Genomic DNA, 23,728 nt, shown 5'->3' on the forward strand with positions numbered 1-23,728 from the left:
TCTGGGTGCGTTCACACCGACCTAAGGTGTGGACCAACGGGACAGAGATGTTTTATTGCGATCTGGAACGCGAATCCCTTCGAGGATGATGTTAACTGCCGTTCCACTGTCGTAATAACGGAGGATTTCGGTGGATCTAGCGGAAGGCAAGGGTATCGACTTCCTCAGAAAACGGCAAAGTGTCGTCCTTCTCTCGATATCCGTGATAGATTGATAAGGTGTATTCGATCGCTTCGGCGTACACTTGATCCGTATCATTACGTTCTCTGTTCCCGTCGTTTCACGGTCAAATCCCCATATTTTGAAAGATTTTGCCTTTGGAAATTTTGTTGGTTGTTTTATACGTGGAATATCTTAGAATAATTCGTATCCTTCCTCTTCTTTATGCGTAAGACGCTTTAGAATAATTCGCACATTTCGCTTTCTTCGCGCGTAAAATGCTTCGGAATAATTCATGTCCTTCTCTGCTCTGGAAATATTATTGAAATAACAAAAAATTGCGAAAGACCGCGTTTTACGTAATTCTCAATGATAAAACTGACTTAATAGTGAATACGCAAACTGTTGAAATAGGAATTGCTGTACTCGAGCGAAAAGGAAACCAGGACAAAAGTGGTGCAAGCAAATTCGGGAAACCGGACAAGCCACAGGGATTTCATAGATTCCGGGCTCCTAAGAAGTTTACAAATGAGATTCAGTCAATACCGGAATTCGGGGCTGACAGAACGAGGGCGGTAACGCGGGAAGACGTAGAAAGACCGAAAGTTGGATAATGTGTATTTGGTGAAAGTGTTAGGGTACTTCGTTTACGTATTACGTAAACCATGGCTGATGCAGATGCACTGGCAGTTTGCTAGACGATCGCTGTGGATGCTACGAGGAACTTTGATTCTGTTTCTTCAACCAATGTTTCGAGATTGTATACTATTTATTCTATTATCATACATTCAAGTATGTCTCTTATTCGTTTCGCTTCGCTGCCTAATAATAACGATATTGGAGTTTAATGAAAAATTGTCGCATGTACGATATTTATAATCGTATTAAATTAATTATATTTTTCTTCCAAACGTATTTTATATGTACTAAACTTTTTAAAATAATTATAAACTATTCTCTAATAAAGAGTATCGTTAGGCTTATTAGAAACATGCTTATCACACTGATAGCTTTCAAGCATCGATAGGTACGAATAAAGTTTTCGGCGTAATTCGAACATATTATATTGAAAAATTAAACACAATAGACTCGTAGAAATGCATGGTAAATGTAGTTTGCTGACTCGACAAGGAGGTTTATAAAATGTAGGCAAGCCATTTATTAAATTTCCCGGACCAATCAGCCTATAAATTTTAAGCTAAGCTGGAGATAAAACCTGATGTAGTTAGGAACACATTCAACCCGGGTAAAGGCACCGAATCACGGCGGGTCTACGACGGATCGTGGATCGCATTTCCACCGATTTTCAATCGTCCAAATAGCATTCGTATTGGCACAAATCGTTCGTGTCCGTTCCTGATATTATATATCGCGTTCGTTTCGCTTCTTTCCCGAGCTTTATGCCGCGCACAATGAAATTCCCAATCAAAGCGTGATATTCGTTCGAACACATTTGTTATCGATGCGGTCCAAGCCTTTACCATGTGACATCCTCGATAAAAGAAAAAAAGAAAGAAATAGTGGAAAGGAAGGAAAAAACATAGAGAGAACATAAAGAAAATTATCCCTGCGATATTAAATCTACGCGCTACCTTTTTTTCGGTATATTAAGAAACCGTATACCTTAATCACTAGCTGTGTTAAAATACGTACCTTAACCAGAAGTAAACGATATAATTTCATTAACATAACATCTCTTATAAAATGAGAAATTAATAGCCTATGAACGAGAAGTTTATATTCTACAATTTGTGGCTTGCCGATTCATTAATATTATTAGCTATTAAATTATTACGTAGGAGAGTCCAAACTCTCAGTTTAACATAAGGTTATCACCATTTAAAAACAGCTAAAATAAAAATCAAATATGGTATCCTATCATAATATCCGAGAGTTAACGTTAAGAGAAATGAAAAGCTGTCGTATAATATACGCCTGAGTCTTTTCATATAAATTACCTACTTGTTTTATCTTCGATTAACGGCACTGCTCTGAAAATGGAGCTGACGTAGAAATACGACTGGTTAATGAAAACTATTGGTTCCCGTGCAAACGATCTTACAAATGCGAACAACGATGACGGTAGTCGAGCATGCGGGCGTTACAAGGAACAAGTGGAAATCTTTATTCAACGACCGTCTAGATTCCAACAACAAGCCTCTTTATTGTTTCCGTGTTTCGATAGCTCTTGTTTTGTTCTCAGTTATGCTTAACTTATTGAATCGTAGAATTTACGATTACCTTTCGTTTCATTACTTTTGCTTCGACGATAAACCTGCGCAGTACAAGAATAAAGAACTATAATTGCATTTTTCAATGAATTTCATTAACTCGTAAACAAATTAAAATACCTTAACTGAATAAATATAAATAATAGAAATACATAGAAATAAAATTCGATGGAAATCGTTTTAGTTTCGAATATTATTTTTGAAGATTTCAAAGTTACAAAGTTGCTGTTATTGTTTAATTATTGGATTTTCCTACGTTAGGATATCGTGTATCTTCTGTCTCATTTTCTTCGACTTGTGTTACGTTCAAACGCAATTTCCCACGGAAATGTCAACTCGCACGAACAGCAGGACGCGAACGATCTGTTACAGAGACAGTAATAGTTTCAGGTCTCGTGAACATTTCAAACGTTGACTCGGCCAACATGTGTTGCATCTCTCGCGCAAAATATGACGTATGAGAAGATATAACGTATAAAATTTCTATCTATAAACTATCTTTTTTGATGTATTTCATTTCATCGAGTTCTAGAGCGGATTCTCACAATTTTTCATTAAATTCAACAAATCCTGCACGATCATTAAGAGATTATTCGGATCTGTAGTAATGAAATTCTTCGTTTGTATCAATGAAAAATTGCTAGGAAATATTCGGGCAAATATTTTGTTAAAATTCAAAGATTTATGAAACTGAATATTTCGAATGTTCAATTTCCTATCCTTTGAAAACGAATAACTTCGAATCTCTTTAATGAAATTCTATTGCAACGATAAAATCTTATAACAGCGAAAATAGCTGTTCCCTATCCAATAAATATTTGATACGGCAATCTATATATTTTTATTTTTTCATTTGCATTACTGTAACGATATAGCCATCGTACAATCAAAAAGCTCTAATTGGATGACTTTACTGTTCATTAAAAGTACTATATAAAAACTATCAAGCTCAATAGCTCTTTTCTACAATTTAATATCACCAAAACCCCTGTCCATCGTTTCTAGCACGGATCTCTCAAAACTTTCAGAATCACTCGACAAGTTATTCAACCCTTGTGGCGAATCATCAAAGTGTCGGACGTAGAGCGAAATTTATTTTTCTGACACGAAAGTTCCTTCAGAAATCCGGCCAGTTCAAACGCGTTGAATTTACCTTTGAACCTGTTTAAACCCTACCGTCTTTTGCCTCAAAGGTACGTATTACAGGACACGGAAGAACAATGAGGCGAAAATTCACATTATTCTACCACGTGTATCTAAAACGCGGAAACGTGCTCAACAGTTCAAAATGGGTCGAATTCTAGCGAAACACTGGCGCAGAAACGTGTACGATCAACGTGACACGATTAAATTCGTCGAACGTCTCACTCGTTTCCTCTTCCTTCTTCCCATCGCTCTGTGTTCAAGATTTTTCCTCTGTATAATGTCTCGTCGGAGCAGAGATTCCAGGTCGAGAGATGCCAGGCCATTAACGACGATTGTCGACTCGCGAAGTTGGATGAAGGTGTAGCGACCGCTCTTCGACAATCAGACGGGGAATTCCCGCAATCTTCTTCGTCGATGGTCCATTTCGCCTCGGCTCATTGATCTCGATATCGCTGATAGCAACAGTAATCATAAGATCCATACATTATGATTAGACCAAACGAAAGATCAAAAGTTGGAAAGATTTACTTCGTGGATGGACTGAATTCCGTGCTTCAGGGTCTCTCCAGTTGCGAATATAAGGCTCGTTAAATTTCTGTCACGTTAAATAATTTCAGCACGTTGAGCTTCTACTAATCCTCCTACGACTCGTGATACATAATATTGATCTCCTGGTGGTAAAAACGTGGAATAAAATGTAACATATTGCGTATATCGAGAGCCTCTGTATTATATTGTAACGGGTGAAATGATGGGCAATTTCGCTTAATATCTACTTGTTTAGGATAAGATTAATTGAAAAAGTTTAAAGTAACATTGAGTATTTGTTCGTTGAGTAAATTACTGTATGTGATATCTCTTTATCAACAAGATAATGAAAGTTTCAGTTGACAAAACAAATATTATGATTATTCTGTCATATCGTGGAAAAGATTTTTAGCTATAATTAAAAAATCATCTTTATATTTTATAAACGTACACGTAGTTTTCAATATAATTCCCAAAATTGTTGAAAATCAGTATCAAAATCAAATAATTTTCCAGGAGAATATCGATAATATATACGTATGTTACAATATGGTTACTATGGTGACAAATCTTTTGAACACACCTTCTGGCTGTGTACACGAAAGTTTCGTTGACACGTTCAATAGACCTTATCGCACAGTCTCTGCTCGCTTTCGGGATCGCCAGCGCGTTTTATCAGAATTTATTCACTTTAAGACAGCAGATGGCTCGATAAGCCAGTTAATCAAAGCGGAAAGGAACAGAAAGAGAACCAACTTTGAAGTAACTTTGGCTTCTACGAATTTCTATATCTTAATGCATCGTTTCTCTTTACATTGATTTTCTACAATTTTCAAGTATTCCAGCAGAACGGTGGTATATACCTGAACTATTAACTTTTCTACATACATGCTACATGCTAGTAATATCAAGTAACTACGTTGTACAAGCATATAAATTGAAATATTGATAAAAAAAATAAACCAATTTTTCATGATTTCAAACAATAACGATTTTTATTCATTTTATAGAAAGAATTAACCACAAAATAGGAAAATGTGAGATTAAAACCAATTTCAATTTCCGACATATAATCGAATTGTTTTAAACGATAAACTTGTGTATGATTTTATTATTTTTCAAACATGAAACAGTCTCGATTCCGCAGATATTCGCTTCAGAGACTTATTATCAGAACATCATAATAGCGTATTGTTGATTCAGTGATCAGATTGCCCTCAACTTAGATTGAATTCAATTTCTAACGAACTTTAAGCTATGTTCTCCTACATCAGGAGTATAACAACACCCTGGGGGAGTATCGCGACTGATATATCAATATGAAACGTCATTTTCGCTCAGACTTCCAGTAGCCATCTTTACCGAATTCTCATTACGTCTACTCGATTCTTTATCCGGTTCTTTAGCCAGTTCTCTATCCAGATCCTTCGAGTTCCCTACACTTCAACATGGATCGTTGAATCCTATTGTTTCCACTCAGATTCCTATAGTTCTGACAGCTTCTAACAGCGTTACTCGAGTTCTCACTGTCTTTAGTCAAATTTATTGAACCCTGATCTCTAACGAGTTTTGTCGATTTCCGTCCGTCTTCACCACGGTCTTCCAATTTCACGCTTCCTCTACGCCAGTTCTCCCGTATCTAAGTTCATCCGGTCGACTCCTTCGCGTCTATGGTTAGCATAATATGACATAATAGCACAAACCTGAGGTATCCTAATTAGGTCTGAGTATTGGCTGAATCTAAATGAGTTTCTAGCTACCTCGGAGTTGCTCTCAGTGAGTTCTTTAAATAATAGCAAGCTTTACGGACTTGACTTAAACAAAATTCAAACTATCTCCTATCTTTCGGCTTCTACTTCTAGAATCTTCTTACAAACTTTATAGAATTCGGGATCGCCAGCTTAAAATTGTCGTAATCACGGTGCCCGCTTTCTTAGTCATATTCGAACGCGGTACGACAGTTATTTTGTTCTGATATTATTTCGTTATAATTAACTTTATGATTCGAATCTTGAGATTTTGAAACCGGAGTTTGTCAAATGACTCCGTCTGCTCAATTTTGTCTAACGATATAGCTTATCTAGAAATCTCACGTTGCACGAATGTTTTTCAACGAGTTGCTCCTTGTTCAATATAACTTTTAATTACACATTACGTATTCACTTTTTTTATTCAAATAATGTACTTAGATAAATCTTACGGTATTTTTTTTCTCAAAAGTGTCGGAAATTAATTATATATTGTATGTATCTGCTCGTTGCAGTTCGTTCGAGACTCCCTTTTTAATAGCATAGGATTGAAGATTAATTAACGAGATACTGGTCGCGTGAATTGACTATGGATACTAAAGCTAAATGAGTTATTAACACCAGTGAAACTAAAGCTACAATGTCTACAGGATACAATGTCTTGCATCGCTGCGTATTCTCTGCTGTTCGAAATACCTAGTTATTATTACCAGTGATATTATTATTATTCTACCATGAAATAAAAAATAAAATTGAACAAAATATAGTCGATATTATCTACTGTGAATATGCTATGGATATATCGATATAATATCATGGATATGACTTATTTCTGAACGACGTATTTGGTGTGGAAACTGCTTGAAAATTTCTAGAATTACAGTCGATGAAAAACTAGCAGAGTCAGTTCAAAGAGAAACGTACGATCTCGAAAATACGGGGATAAACATGGATCGCAAACTTATCCAGTCACGTAGTTGCTAAAAATTTGCATATACAGAACAAGGCTACATAGTCTCCGTACTAGTCTCCGATCTACTTAAGGAAAGTTGCACGGCAACGTGTCACGGTTAGCCTAACTTCGTATAACATTTTATTTTGTGAATTTGTGTTTATTTCTTGAACCCCTTTAAATTCTAAGGGGAAGTCTTATATTATTACTTACGCATTGAACATTTAAACGAACAAAATTTGTAAACGCTATAGAATATTAGATAGTAATTAAATTAACCTTTCTCTGTTTATATAGTAAATGGAAAAATAGAATTTATATAAAAATAGAATTTTTAGAATTTACGTTGTAATTTATCTTTATAAATTCACGCGTCCCTCGACGCGTAAATAAAACTACAACTAAGAAAATATGTTCTTCGATGGACTCCATAGACACAGTTCGTAACTAAACTGCAACGAGGTCAATAATTTATTACTGAAAATTGTTTTCCTGGAACGATATTTCATCATCTATTTCGACCCATTCGCCTCAAATTGAAAATAATCCCTTCTCGCCTGCACTACTTAACCACCCGTTGCATCCAGTGCGCGTGTTTGTCTAACTGCAACAATCTCTGTACTACGACCCTCTTTCCGCGTAATTTTCCTGTCAGCATACGTTCGCGCGTACACGAATGTAGGAAATGTCTGCATGAAATCCGAATAAATTTTGTGGCTACACGTACGTACTTACGTGACAGACACCACAGAAGAGACTTCGACCGTGATTGCTCGACTGTATGAATACGAAAAAGGGTTGCTTTTGCGCTAATAAAAGAAAGAAAGGAGGCGAGAGAGAGAGAGAAAGAGAAAGTGACATAATCCTTTCTGACCGACATTTCCATGTACTCGACTTTGACTCATCAATGAGCAGTTCCGAGATCTTTCTCGAGGTCCCTGCGATTTAATCGCGACACGGAGAACCCTTTTTCATCCTCTCGTTTACCCTCGACACGAATAACCTCTTTTTGCCGCGGAAAATGCCACTCCCACTCGTTTCGATCCCCTGGTGATACATGCTTATCGTTCAACAGTCTAGATAGTTCTTAAATGATTCGGCTCGATGTCCGAACGATAAGATACGTAAAACAATTCATCATAAGTGTCAAAGGCTATTCACGGAACACTCACTAAAGCACTTTCAGATTACGTCTAGCAATCTAACTTCTGCAGTGAAAAATATCAGAGGATCGAGACGATCTGGGATTGATAGATTCTGGTCGATTCCTGGCAAAAAGATTCGCCTGTTTTCTAAAAAGAATAAGTGATATAAGTTTGTCGATAGTTGCAGCTACTAATGAAATAAATGACGCAAGTCGCAATTTAATTTTATCCTTAAACATTTAGAAAAGAGCAAGTACGCAATTAAAACTTGAATATTTTATATAGATCTTACTTATTTTTTAATGTCTACTTCTTACGTCCCTTTAAAATATCTATATTTTGTAGAAATAGGAATGTTAAAAATTGTGCGGAGTCTGTTGAGATATATAAAAATTATTCAACGATCGTGTGATAATTAGAATAAAAGAAATAGCGTGATTTGTGCTTGTGGATACACAAGTATCTAAGTGCAAGAGTTATTAAATCCCCGTCCTTGTATTCATGACTAAATTTCCCCGTTAATCGATAAGTACCAGCACCGTATCATCCCTAATGCAATATTTACACCGCTGTCTGTTCTAATTATGGAAATGAACAGCTATAATTAGTTCTCCCGGTATAAGTATCGGTGCACACGCACTGCGTGTCCTCCTATATTACAGCGAATGCTGTTCCTCACAACCCTTCGTGAATATTTTCTTATAATTTTTTACAATGTCACGCAAGTTGATAATACAGTTATAAAATTCGTTGAAATAATTTTCTTAGATCTACGTGAATAAAATGGAAAACAGGCAAAATAATAATTTTTAAAGCACGTTGTAGTTGAATTAGTCATTTCTCTTCACAGGAATATTCACAGAGAATTCACAGAATTAAAGAAATGTTTTCATAGCACGTAGCAATAGAACAGTAAAAAGAATTTGATTTAAATAGTAAAAGTTGAACGTTATAAAATTAGAAACGTGTACAAAGCATTTATTTCTGATACGTTGTTTTGACGAAGAAAATTCGTTGACGTCAAGCAGTCATTAATTTCGATTGAACGACCGAGTACACAATAAAACTAATATTACCGAAGACAGAAATGATTAATTATTTTCGTACTTCCTAGTACTAAAATTTATAGAATTTTAATATATTATATTCGAAGAATTCGAATATTTTGAACTATATATATATATATTGTATAATGACAAAAAGTGTCGTAAAAATCAGTATTGTTTTTACCATTGTTATAGTAACTATATTCTTACATAACGATCTTGAATAGTATAAAAAAGAGTGTTTAAAAAATTATCAAACCTTTTATATAAGAACAACGCGATTATTCCGTATATTAATTATTTCGTGTAATTTCTATTACTTTTCTTTAGAGAAATCGAAATGTATACGTTGGTGTGATAATTACGATCGACGATGGTTCATTTTAGCGTTTCGCTCTGGGAAATGTAACAACTTGAATATTTCGCTACAAAATTTCCGATAGTCTGGCTATCGAAAATCTTTTCAACCATCGGGTTTGCTGACCGGAAGAAATATTTCGGTGTCTTTTTTCCTCATCTTCTGCACCGATGGAAATCTGACATTCAAAGAGGCAACAGGGGAAAAATAGTAAAAATATTTCGCCATACCAAAAGGTTTCTTTCAAGACCACCGTTCTTTGCATTTCCCCTTCAGTTGCAGCATATCATTTTCCATTCGAGGGGCTGTGATTTATTAACCGATCGAACATTCCTCGGGCCGAATCAGTTATTTCTTTCGAAACAAACAGTATTAACTCTTTGGTATACTTTACAAGGAAGAATAGCTCCTGGCGGACAAAAAAATACTTTCCAAGGGAGTGAATTTGCATTGTCTTCAGCCTGATTTCGTAATAAACTCGGGCAAAGAGATTGCATTTTGCTGCGTTAACTGACTTATCTGTTCTTTTACGTCATGCATTATTAATTAACAAACTAAAGTTTATATAATAAGATTCTATTATATTACAAAAAACTTAGAGGCAAAATTAATTTTTGAAGATTAACAGAAAAATTAGCACAAATTCAAAGTATATACATACACGTACAATCTTAAAAAGTACATTCGTAAATAAGATTCCACTCAAGAAGATGCCCCTTACAGGAAAGTTTGTTTCGATACAAAATGAAATGAAATAATGAAACTGTACTGTATTAACAAATTCGATTCGCAAAAACTTGCAAAAGCAGCGTATAGATGGAGAAACTCTTAATTCAGTTAAAAAGCTCTCCCTTATTTTCTGTTTCAGTGAATTAGATTTTTAAGCTGGGAAACGTTCGATGCGGTTTCGTTCAAAGATCAAGAACGTTAATGAAATTCGTTCCTCTTTCGCATTACTTGCTTTCACATTACCTTGGCATTAATTAACCTTAAAAGCCTTAGACCTCCGAGTAGCTGACCTTTCAAAAAGACCAGATGCTTTCATACTAAAGACACGACAAATACAAGAATATTAAGAAAACGAACAAGAAAATGATGAAATACAAGACAGGTAGTCGATGAATTTTTTCGCCTAAAATATACATATGCGATATATTAACATCAACGACCGATTTAATTGAACGAAGTGAATGCGTCGTTTCAACAAAAAGATAAGTACAACAATAAAAATAACGCGACATATCATTTCTCTTCAGCGTGAACATTACCGACTGTTTTAGCGTGACAATACCTCTTTTCTTCCTTATATTAACAAACACCAGTCAAGATCTAAGCCAGCAACTTTTCCTTAGAAATCCTGCCCAGTGTTGTGGGAACAAAGAAAGAAGGGAAAAAGAAGAAATCGGCTGTTCCTTCAGCGAACATGGAACTACGCGATAAGCCATAAAATGCAAAACAGATACGCGTTGTTCATAATATTTGTACATGTTGTGCCTTTTTCATGCCGCGAAGAGGATGAAACAACGAAGATTATTATTGTCTGCCACGGAATAACGTGAACGCGCGTGTTTGCTCTTCTTTCGGCCGGCGAATTTAGAACGAAGAACAAGAGATACGAACGGAGGCGATGCAGAAAGAAGGAAACAATGCAAGGCCGCGGAGAATACGGATGGAAAACGGAGAAAAATAAAGGGTGAAAAGCGGAGAGTGAAAAAGGGACAGATCGGGAAGATGTTAAGGGTGGAACGTGTATCAAGTATCGCGTATCGAAAATCGATGTTCGCGCGCATGTTGTCACAATGGATGCGCGTTTGTTTGATTTCGTGAAAGTATTCATAGACTGTGTGTGCGTGCGCAACACGTGACGACTTTCACGTTCACTTATCAAATGTTAGTCAAATAATTTGGATCTACATGTCTATGGTATGTACTGATAGATACGAAAATAATTTTATTTATGGGTAAGTAATTTCACTTCGGCATTATCGAGCAATATTGTGTATAGATTTATACTTAGATGTTGACTCAGTACTGTTATGCAATTACACAATAATGTAATAATCCGTTCTATAACTAATTTCCTGTGCCATGACCACAATTCCACAGCCACGTATGTGCAAATATCCCCAAATTATAGACCATTGTTAGAAATTAACGTAAATATCTTGTAATTAATAGATGATATAAGAAGATATTTAGGAATTAAGCAGCGTTTGAGAACGTTCTATTTATCATATCTCTTTTAATCGAGTAGACGAATGCTTCCTATTTAAAATCTTCGTACCATTATATTTTAGAGTATGGTCTATTAATTGGTTATTAATATTAATCACAAGAATAGTCTGGTAACTTCTAATTACTTAAATTACGATAGAATGCGTGAAATAATACGTAAACTGAGAACATAGAGATTCGCAAATGTTACGTAATAAGAAACTATTCACGGTATTTCAAGCTAGCTCGGATAATAATTCAACAATCATAACATGTTATCCGCTGTGCGTATAAACAGAACTTTAATGTAAAATAACAAATTTCCTGACGTACTACATCAGAATTTGTGAAATGTCTCGAGGATATATTTTCATTTTCTAAAATGTTCCGAACGATCCTTTCACCAATATGCAACAATGCAAGTACATGCTTTGAAAGAAAATTATTTTTCAAAAGTCGCGTTCGTTTACTTAAAAAATTCGCCTCTAAAATTTAATTATCTTTTTTCGAAAAAGTTTCAGTCTTTTAAATCTGACGATTAGCCTTTTTAATAATCCCAACTATCATTCAGATATTTTTCACCCGATAAGACGAAACGAGACCACCGCTTTTGTTTTAATCGTGATTTTGAAACAAGAGCTTGAACGTCCTGATGTGTCGATAAAGTTCCACTGACGTTTCAAGTTACGTTACGTCAATTTCGGTCATACGTGACCGAACGGATCGAACGAAGGTAATCCACGACAAATTATTTTGGGTAAAAGGAACCGCAAACCGCTATCACCAGCTAGAACTGCGAAATCATTGTAACGAACAGTTTGGCACGGTCTACGGATATTTCTATCGCATAAAGCGACCACTTACGATGATCGATGATGGAGATTATTATAACTACATAATAACTTATTATATTACCCTATAATGGAAAGATAAATTAAGAAATACATGTATATAGCCATGTAATCCAAGTCGATATCGTGCTTGAAAATCAATTATGTGCGTTGATCTTTTTAACATGCCAAATTATACGAAACACGATTATAGCCATAGTTTATGAGGCGAATTAGCTTCATAAATGAGCTATAATTATTCTAAGTACGCTGCTATTATCAGAGAACGTACGCACACAGCGATTATGCGAAATTTATAATTAATCCTGATTACGTTGGACAGATTGAATACTTTAAAAAACATAAATGCAATTGAATTTTTTGAAACAAGATTCTAACGAAATATACATATATATAGTTTATTCTGTTGCAATTTGTAACGAATATGAAAAATGACATATAGAGATTTTCATCCTTTCCATGTGTTTATTTTAAAATTAGTATCAAGTTTCTTTCATGCGCAATTGCGCTCAATTTGACGATACAATACCGCTTTCCAACGTTTGTGACAACGTGGCGTATCACCAAGTTATTCTCAACGAATGAAGTTCTGTCGAACTAATAGAATTTCTGATGCTGCTTCCTCTCGCAATAAGACTATTAAATCACCCTGTTATCAGTTGGTCTCAACAATAAGAGTCTGGATCTTGCTATGAATCGCATAATCTCTATTCCACCGGTAGATATAACAATCATTGAGTAAAACCAACCATACAACTTTATGTAGTTTCATACATTGAGCACATGCTTCAAGTTCATAAAATATCAAAGAACCAACACTTTCTCATTTTTATCTGTAGCAAAATATTTGTCATTGGGGGAGTCGTTGTCACGAGATTTAGAGTAGCAGCTTCTCGAAACTCCACATGAACCTATAGAGTACATCATATTCTGATTGCTAATAAAGATACAATATATGTATCTTTAAAAAAAAGGAATCTATAGAAAGATCTTGTATCGATAAAATTTATTAAATACAACGCATACCAAGCTGCTATATTAAAAGTTTTATTCGATCGTTTCCAAATAACAAATTCAGAGATACTGAACGAGAATATCGTAATATTTCAATCATCGTTTCCGTGTGGCAATAATCTCATATATTCTTCAATGATATAATTTACTGTATCAAAATCTCGTTTCATTTCAGTGACGCTGTGCAACCGGTATACTTTATTATAGTTTACCGATGTAATCGATTTTCAAATATCCGGAAATGAGCCTGTATATTGACACACATGCGTGCGCGCGCGCACACCAGTTATGGTCCATTTAGGTCAACTGCCTCTTGTAGTGCTACACAATAACATTCAGCCAATGCTACTTGAGCCTGTTAGGATCATTGTCTTCGAGGATCATGTGAGCTTGCTGTGGATGTGCTTTTTCTTGCTATTTATGTGCTCAAGGATACGCATTAGGTACGTCCCTTTCGACCAGTGCAATTCCACAAAAGAACATCGATTTGCCATTCCGATCGGGTTTCAACATCCCATATGGGAGATAAAGAAGATTTAGTATCTAGTTCTCTGACAACTATCGAATAAAACTTTCATTTAACTATTTTGTTGAGTTATTGTGATTAATGTAGCACGTATTTCGAAATCGATTCACGCGTTGTACGTACAAGTTTCGATTCTGATTAGACTTCTAATTGAATTTTTTTCAAATGGATTCGTAGACTGAACTCGTTTCCTTTCTTTCTTCGGTAACAATGAATTGTAGAACAGTGCAATCTGATGAATTCTTAAAGTTTTCTCACTGAATTTTCATTGTCACGACTGAAGACGTAAATTCACAATTCAAAGACAAATATAATTAAATTATACGTAAGTATTTGGAAATATGAGTATTTACGAGTTTAAGATATAACCTCGAAATTTAGTTTCAATCAACAAGTAGAAGATTACTACTACTGTTACTACCATAGCGTGTCTCACAATCGTTTGGTTCTTTTAAAATTGTCGTAATACGATCGTAAAACCTAGTTTTTCTTTTCGTCGTACGTAATTAATTCGCAACAGCGTGACGCTTCGATTTAATTGACAAGCTTCCACGTTGCTTGTATCAACGTGAGACAGATTGGATACTCTCGATAAAGAGACAGTTTCTATCAACTATCTTTATGTAAAACCCTTTGAGAGGAATGGACTTCCTGTTACAAAGTAGAAAATTTCTGCTTTGGACAAATATCTTCTGAACGACTAACTCTCGCGAAATATACATGTTCGAGAAAATAACTAACGACATCAGATTCAAAGGAAATGATTATACCATAGACTAGGTATGGGTTATACCAATAATTAATCGCTAAAGAAACAAACTTAAGTTAAGGATCTGAAGGAAAACTGTTATGTAATATTAGATTACGAATATTTATTCGTTTATGTAACTAGATACAAATATACCAAACGAACATATCACACGAATATATCACACTTCCTTCATTATAGCCTGACATTTTCCCTTCCTTTTCCATCGTAGTTTTGATATAAACGTGTAGACCAAATTTTTAATAAAAGTTCCATTCAGTCCGTAGAAGATTCTCCAATAATTAAAATTATTCATGTCCACTGTACAGCTCACGTTTTTACAGTTTTACGTATATGACTCTTTAATCATTACTTGAACGTGAAATTCGTATAATGAGTTGATGTTCGGAGTTAACGCTATCCCTGTATTAATCAAATTGATATATCTGATCACTGTCATTTAAGACGGGTAGCACATAGTTTTGCTATCTCCTACGATGGAATCACAAAGGGTGACAAGGATCCTTTGAAATCGTATTGAACGTCGGGATTGCAGAAATAGACTAGTAGGCCTTTGGCTAACTGAAAGTGAAACCCAACCAACTGAAGTCGTGGCGATGGTGCCAGCGATATGTGGATATATTGAGGCCACGTTATAGTATTGTCAAATATAACCCGACACGCTATCGTATATTTTAACGAATAATGTCCGAGATAATGGTGTTACGAGTACGAGCGTTTCAGATAAATGTCTAAAATGCTTTAGGTGCCACTCGCATTTCGCGAAGTATTCGTTTCAAATATGTAAATTCTTAGAACGACGAAATATGGTTTTCATTGCTATTTAAGATATAATGTTCCTTTTTTGATCTCAACTTAATTACATAAAAATATTTGTTAATACCATTAGCGATATTATCAATAATACGCTTATTATGCAATTTAGATGAAATATTTAATGAATTTATTGAAACAATTTACTCAAAGTATATGAAAGAATTGAACTTTCTGCGTAAATGCTGAATAATTTGAAACACATTTCTTTGGGCGTTTTCCAAAAAGTTTTGATTAGTAGTTTGTTTATTAAAAATTCTGTCAATGTACCCATCTTTTGTGATGAGTTCGCCGTGGATTTTTATGCATTGATAGGAAATTTGAAACTGCAAGATTGCACAGAATTCGCATAATATGAAAAAATATGTAAAACAACCAAGGTAGGTGTAGTGTTTTTTACAACACTTGATAGATGAAAACAATTTTCTATCGAGGTTCTGTTTTTTTAGTCATATTTTTAAAAATACGAATTTGCATAAAAATCCGTAGTGTACTGATGAAGGTTCGAAGTAAAAAAAAATATTGCTGTAAAAAGATATATGATAATGCTATGTTAAAAAGGCAATGTAGCTGCCTTTATGTACTGTATACTGAAACTACATCTAATTCTACGGTAGAGTGATCAAAATGTATTAGTTAGGTTATCGATTTTTTTTATTCCTAACAAGAACACAAAAGTGTGTAATTCCAATTAAAAAAGGTATCGTTCAAAGAAAAGAGAGTGTCTTCCATAAAATTAATTTTTATGATGCATCTCTACCCTCCAAATTGCACAGCTTCGATTGGTGACATTTTGGATGTAACTGTAAAATTATTATTTTTCCTTTTAAATGCTTCATTCTACAATTTAATGAAATAACATATTTTATTTTTGGCCTACTTTTTGTAAAGAAATAATTTTCGAACTTTTTATAGCTTACCCTTTAGATAGATACACGCACAGTAGTCGTTCACACGTGCATTTTACACCATATTTAAAATGCAAATTTTCCGAAAATTTGAATTCGATAGTTTCAAAGGAACGTATTATCAAGTACAAAACTTATCGTGAGGTCGGTATTTTCGTGACTACAAAATTGTGAACGTGAGTTGCGACGAACGACAATATCGCGAATGTTTATCTTCAAGTGCATCGTTGTAGTAAATGAAACATGAAAACATATATTTCCGTTAATGTGCAATTTTATAAGAGTTTTACTGCGTACGAAGAGAAATAATATACTTATGTTATCTCTCTACTTTCCGTTTAAATTCTGTTAGATCGAAAAATTTGACAAATTGGAAACTATACATGTGGATGGTTCTTTCTATGTATAATACATGGCTATTATGGTAAATAACGTGCAACATAAGAAACTTTATATCATATCATATCATATAAGAAACTTTATATCACGAAATATTGATTTTAAAGAATCAAAGATTTTACTGACAACAAGTTTTAGAGGGATCGAATTGAATAAATTAAAAATAAAAAAACATAAAAAATTATTTCGATTTTGATGTAACAATGCCCCTTTATCATATTAGTTTTAAATACCCTCAGGATGCCTAATTGCTTAAAAATAAAACAGTGGAAATACACAATGTCTACGGACTTGATCGTGTGTTCTAGTGACCAACTTAACCCCAATCAGTGAGTTGCAGGATTTAAAAGTTTCGATGATTGACTGCATGTTTAAATATGATTATTTAAACGTAAATACATATTTGATCGTCACGAATTTGTTAATATTTCAGTTAATCTAAAAGTATTTTATACAATTCTTCGATTGAACGCTCCAAATCGTAGAGAGCATATCAAAATCATTGACGAACATAGGTCTTATTTACAATCTTATCGTAATATCATAAGATTAGATAAATCAAAATAATTGCAAATCATTTACCAAAAAGATCACGTCAGCCGAAAGATGACATCGAATTTGTTGAAATAGTCACATTTTTAAATTTAATACTGATTTTCAAATCACATACAAACAGAAATTATTGTTACACGTTCGCTCCACCATTCAAAAAGCAGAATTCAAAGATGACGTCAAAAAACGCTACAGTTTCGCTACCTAGTGGCAGCATTCTTCAACAGTGGGTATCTTTATACTGCTGAATTGTCGCCACCGACTTCACATCCTATTTTACCGTCCGAGTTGAACACTTAACCCGTCATTGTTGACAGTTTTCAGAGGAAGCTTCACGCAGCTGTTACGAGAAACAAACGCTCTTCATCGTTACAGCTTTTCGCTTGTTTATATACGCGTATTACATATTTATAGTCTTGTTCGTACGTGGTGATCAGAGAATTTCATCAAATAAACGTAATTGTCCACGAATTTTCGCTGGTACAGAAATTCACCATCGAACGGACAAAATGAGGTATTTACCGTAAATCCAACTTTCTTTAATCTCGTGTCTCTACGTTTTTGTTCTCTACATCTCATTGTAATTTTTATACATGACTTCCAATTTTCATCTATCTACCTGAGTAATCTTATTTATTTTTGGCAAATCGCCAATTGTTCCATCGCCGTGAAAGTCGTGAACGGAACAGTGTTAAATAGATAGAGGGAGAAACAGGCGGGAATCAGAAAACATAACAGTAACTGTCATACAAGAGCCGCCATTTTCCCTACGTTTTCTCTTTAAAAGTAGGCTTCGTATTATTAATTATTGCATCTTTTCTAATGCGTTAAATATATCGTTAATCGTCTGTTAACCCCAGTCTTTTTACAATATTTTTTCATTGCTTCCTGTATTAGAGATTTTGATAAAGATATTAGAAGTATGTATAAGAAAGGAGTTTTAAATATATGTATACGTGGCTTCTATGACAGATATAGACTGATAGATGATTAATTATTCTAATCTTATCGAATGTTTCTTTCCTCTTGTGAAGTTTAGATTACGTATAGATTCTTTTATTGTATTTTGTGCGATAGATATTAATTGAAATATTATTATGTGAAGTGAAAGGTTATATTTTGAGTTGCGTTATAATAAAATGGCGTCTCTTCATTACACAAAGAGGTATTCTATAGTCCAAGTATTATTATAACAGATGTCAATGAATTCTAATATTTCTCAGTTAATTATTATGTTTAAATATTTTATACGCATGTTTTTATTTATCTTATCAAGTTTTGTAAATTCCGCGAAATACCAGTGCATTCATCGCTTTATATTTCATAGTTATATTTATTTTAATTGCACACAAAATCGTTAAAGCTTAAAATAGAATATATCTAGTAAACGTAATAGGCTAGTTCAGTATCAGTTTTCGCTATTAATATGGTGATTGTGTTTTGTATATTAATTATATCTATATTTTAAATAATATTGTTTTAGTGACTAACAAAATATTGTTTTATAGTGGTAGACAAATGACGATGAATGGGAAAAGACCATCCTCAATCCCATCCAGACATCAGTCTGAAACTGCAGCACAACATTTTGATTTAATTAAATACATTTATGACTGTAAGTATCATACATCACTTTTTTTTAATATTTGTAAATAAATTTTGTTTATTATTAAGCTTTTTTTATTTCTGTTTACAGCATGGAATACAGTATCAAGAGAATTAGATATGTGCCACAATCAACCGCACAGTAATTCTTCTAATTATAGAAATGGGGCATCTGTCACATATTATCAAGAACGAGAACCAAATCCTCAACTCAAAGGTAAGTTGTAGTCTTGTTGCATATGTTAGCTTTCATCTGTTCTTTTCATATATTAATTTAATCTAATTAATATTTTATCTGTCATCTTAGATTTTGAGCCATTTAACCTTGAAGCCTGGTGGGGACAGCGTGTTGTTCAAAGTATTACTAGAAATGCAAATTCCTAGTGCCAGGCTCGACATATTGATTATAATCGAACATTCTCAAATAGACATAAGAAACAGAAAGAATAAATTCAGAGCTGCCGGAGAAATTTTTTCCATTTCTAGAAAGGATTTATTATATACTCAAAGATAAGTGACACGAAGAGAGTAGTATAGGTATAAATAAGTATCTAGCAATCAATTTTGAATCTTTTTGATAACAAAGATAGGATATTAGCAAATAATCAAAGATGAAGATGAAAGAAAAAGAAAGGGAAAGAGCAGGGTTATGGAAACATACATATTAGTATGAATATGACATTCCTCTAATCTTTTATCATATTTTAACATAATATCGCCTTTTCCTGAACCTTTTTACTCGTCGTGTTTTTAAAAGTATTTTACATAAAAAATTGCAATTAAACTGTTTCTAAAAATGTCTTTCTAAGATTTGAGATTCAGCATGATGAATAATTCAGAAATACAGTGCATGCTAAAACTATTTATTTTGTTTGCCAACGCAAGGCAAATATATAATTGTAAGTTTATATTGTAAATCAAATTTTCATTATTACATAATGAAAACGTTAGAGTGATCTTTCCATCTTTGTAATTAAAAACTTACATATGAAATGCTGAATCAAGAGCACATGAATTATATATAAATTCTATATATTTCGATCGAAGGAAATGTATGAGAAGAGAAGTTGGATTACCTTTTAAGGCTTATGCATATATTGCATATATGTATTTTTCCACGAATTGCATTTCACAATTTTTAATAAATTTTTCCATTTACAAACGTGTAACGAAATCGCACTTCAATGTAAAAAGAAAAAAAAATTAAACAGGATAAATGGTTTGAGATTCTCTAAAAGAAAGTTTATTCACGTACGAGGACGTAGTAAAGTGCACCGCTATTGAAGACGAAAACAAATAAGTATTTAATTCTTACTCAGAATAATGTGATAATTATTACGATTTTACATAAAATTAAATCGATGCAATTATGTACATTTATTATGTATGTATGTATATGTAATGTACATCTATGCGTGTATAGATATATATTATAATATGTAAGATTCAACTCGTAACATTTTTAACAATAAGCAACCATAACAGTTAAAGTTTTTCTAAACTTGTGGACATCTTTACCAATTACTTCTAGTGGTATTTTTTTATGTACAATTGAATAGGAAAAGTATTATTATAATTATAATGAGGAATCTAGTTCGATACTGTTACATGTTACAAAGATCGTTATAATGTTACAGATTCGTGCACTTGAAAGAAAAGTAGGAGTCGCTATGCATAGTACTATTGAGTCAATGCCTTCATATAGTTTAATATCTCGTTATTTCCAAGCAAATGCGAATCCTTATCGATCATCGTCTCAACTTGATTTAATGCGTTGAGTTTTAAGGTCTTAACGATTCGTTCCAAATTACAGAGACTTCTTTCTATCGCACGTTTCTCACTATTAAGCATCTATATTTAATTGAAGAATAAAATTGAAATTTTGTACCAATTGCTCTGGCAAAATTGATGTACGTTTTTTCAATTGTATTGTACGAAATATAGTATAAGAATAAACAATTCAGTGTTTTAGTTTTCACTTTTACGACTTCCGTGTATTAATCGAATGTGTAATAAGATTAATTATAATATTAACGAGATACTATACTCGAATGGTGTATTTATGTAAAAAATCAGTATTCATAAAACATATAAATAATTCTTTTAAATATTATTATAAATTTAAACTTTATTTCTTTTTATTTTTTTATAAGAAGCAATGTAATATTTGTTATTAGTAAATAAATCCAATTTCGAAATGTGTAGTTCAAACTAAAGAAGGTAGAAATTTCTTTACTCACCGTAGCGCCACTGTTTAAACGAGAAAATGAATTTACTCCAGTAATTGCCGTTTGTGTGAAGTTGTTGGAAGTTTTCGTTTTCGTAGTTTGCGTGCTGCACGATACACCGGTTTGTTTGACGATCACAATTGCGTGTATATTTTTTAACAATATCAACATTCTATCCATCGATGTTACCGAATAGTCGGTTTCGTTATCCACGAACTCCAATCTAACCGCTTCTTCGCTGTTATTTAACGAAACTGGATATTTAATTTTCATCTCTCGATCGATTGACAATTTAAACACGTACTCTTCGTATACCACGCCATTCGAATGGGATTCGATGCACAATAGCCTGCCGCGCTTATCGATTATCGTACGTTCGATATCGAATTGCTTATTTCGATTATCGTTCTTGTACGCGTCAGTTATTTCGCGCGTTACAGTTTCGTCGCGTTCGTTGTGTTTCATCGCGTTGCAAGAGTTATGATTTTCGTGAATCGACGAGTTTATCGAATTTTCCATCGTGTTTTCCTTCAACACTGGCGCGTTCGATAAGTTTCCATTATGATTCCGGGAATTTATTTCGCTTTCAAGAGGTTCGTGTCGTTCCTCATTTTCTTTCTCCGCGATATCGTTGTGCGTTTGACTGATCATCTGAAACTTTATAACGAATTCTCATGGAAATATCGCCAAGCGTAATGTGAAAACCTGTGTAAAATTTAAGCGAAATCGATTATATGTGGAAGTAGTATAATGTGATTACGAGTTTCTTGTTCGAATGACTTATGGAGGCGTCTCACGAAATATAGAATTCGAACGAAATTACGGAAAATTTGGAAATTCCGTTTAAGAAGTTTTACAGAGTAAAGGTTAGTAAAATTGATATTTTTCTATAAAATTTTCTGAGCATGTCCGAAATATCAATCTTTGCAAGTCTTACGTTATTACGTTTTTCTCAAGTGGATTCGCTTATTTACGGTTATGCGTGTTACATCGGGTTTACGTAAAATTTACGATCAAAAGGAATTTCATATGGAAAGCAACGGGCATAATTTCTCGATACTATTATTTTATAGCTCGTATTATCGATACTAAAGGAGTCATTCTCATATTACTTTTTACTGTATTCGTAAAATACGAATTTTTATATTTTATTAATACCTTTCATTCGTGACGTATATTTTCCTTACTTTTTAATTTACGAAATAATTCATAATAGTTCCACGTGTAGAGATATGTGTCATTAATAATTTTAATTAGATAATGGAAAGAAACGGAAACAATGTTTTTGGTTTAATTTCTATCTCGAGTTTCGACATATTTTCCTACCCCTTTAATTTTAAGTAACCTAATTAAGCGTTCTACCGTGGTGGACTCTTTTGAATATTTTAAACTGTTCATATATATTTACCACGTTACTGTAAACCAAATATTTGCCTTCTTTTACAACATTTTGTGGTTGTCGCTTGTTACGCGATAAAGTCTGTACGGAAGCATAAAATAATAGAAGTGGCTTGACAAAAGTAGAACCGCGGTACTGTTTGAAAGAAAAAGAGAGTACGTACAAAAACATTGATTCGATAAAATTTCGAACAAGTCGTACGTATGCAATCGTATAACGTATCCTTTATGCAAATCTGAATTGACTTTCACGGAACATGGAAATGGTTTTGTTCTACCATGATGTATATCGATCGAAATATTTTGTATCCAATTGTACCGAAGTGAACAGATGAAATCTATTGTGTGTTCTTCCGTTTGATGAAAAAATTTATATCCACGCAACGAAAAAAAAAAAAAAAAAAAGAAAGGTCGAAAGCTATTAACTTTCATGTTTCGTGTAGAGAAAATAGTAGATTGAATAATATGTAGTTAGAATGGAAAAGATTATATGCTGGATTAACGCAAGATGTATAGTGTTACGCACAGATATCCTTCGCGTTTCATCGTATACCAAGCTTTACGTACAAAGCCAAAATTTCTTCTTACGCTCATTATTATATCTTTGGACCTCGCAGATTGTTTCCATTTTCGACTATGTCATAATATAATAAAATACTATGCTTTTTAATCATAAAAGAACATTAAAAGTGTACGTATCATGTTTTTCTCCTGTAATCTTTATTTCGTTATTTTAATTATAGCTGCAGCAATACCAGAATTCACAACTAAAGAAATAGCTAGTATTGCAATTTCCATTAAACGGATCGAAGATTCCTACCTTCCTTTTAAGGTTCTTTACTACCTGCCTCAAAACGGAATTCTGTTCCCTTAATAAAACCAGTTGCGGTTCATCCTTTCTGTCTTTCACGATCCAAGCTAGATGCCTGAGATTCTTCATGCTTTCTTCGAATAAGTTTCCCCGTTCGGTCAAGTTCTTCAAAGCTGTACAGGAACAGATACTTATACGATGGAATCTGGAAGTGGTGGATAATACTTACCTTCCGCTGTAAGTTGACAGACAGAGCCGACATCCACGTCGAAACGTTTTAAAGTTTCAAGTAGATTCGCCAGCTCAAAACCTCGGTTCTCCTGCTCC

General features: G+C 33.7%; 2 protein-coding genes and 1 long non-coding RNA gene across 5 annotated transcripts in view; 2 read left to right on the forward strand and 1 right to left on the reverse strand.

Moving 5' to 3' along the window:
* Positions 1-1,100: 1,100 nt before the first annotated feature.
* Positions 1,101-4,710, reverse strand: LOC126922053 (uncharacterized). The gene is made up of 3 exons (XR_007712645.1): positions 4,648-4,710; positions 4,065-4,207; positions 1,101-3,988 (listed from the first exon to the last, which is right to left on the reverse strand). It is a non-coding gene; the product is annotated as an uncharacterized LOC126922053 (long non-coding RNA).
* Positions 4,711-17,637: 12,927 nt separating this feature from the next.
* Positions 17,638-20,923, forward strand: LOC126915980 (MAPK regulated corepressor interacting protein 2-like). Of its 3 annotated transcripts, none has more exons than XM_050721304.1 (4): positions 17,638-17,873; positions 18,868-18,974; positions 19,056-19,181; positions 19,272-20,923. In XM_050721304.1, the coding sequence occupies exons 1-4, from the start codon at positions 17,869-17,871 to the stop codon at positions 19,346-19,348; spliced, it is 315 nt and encodes a 104-aa protein (XP_050577261.1). In that variant the 5' UTR covers positions 17,638-17,868; the 3' UTR covers positions 19,349-20,923. The 3 variants fall into 3 exon arrangements, with proteins under 3 accessions (XP_050577261.1, XP_050577253.1, XP_050577272.1); XM_050721296.1 differs by lacking the exon at positions 17,638-17,873 and adding an exon at positions 18,172-18,524; XM_050721315.1 differs by lacking the exon at positions 17,638-17,873 and adding an exon at positions 18,662-18,788.
* A 1,062-nt stretch (positions 20,924-21,985) lies between these two features.
* LOC126915803 (glutamate receptor ionotropic, NMDA 2B) overlaps positions 21,986-23,728 on the forward strand; it is a 360,824-nt gene continuing 359,081 nt past the window's right edge. Inside the window, exon 1 of the mRNA XM_050720833.1 lies at positions 21,986-22,058. The gene's annotated coding sequence lies outside the window, so the exon portion shown is untranslated. The remainder of the gene's footprint in view (positions 22,059-23,728) is intronic.

The sequence above is a fragment of the Bombus affinis genome, chromosome 1, assembly GCF_024516045.1.
Source record: "Bombus affinis isolate iyBomAffi1 chromosome 1, iyBomAffi1.2, whole genome shotgun sequence".
Classification (NCBI taxonomy): domain Eukaryota; kingdom Metazoa; phylum Arthropoda; class Insecta; order Hymenoptera; family Apidae; genus Bombus; species Bombus affinis.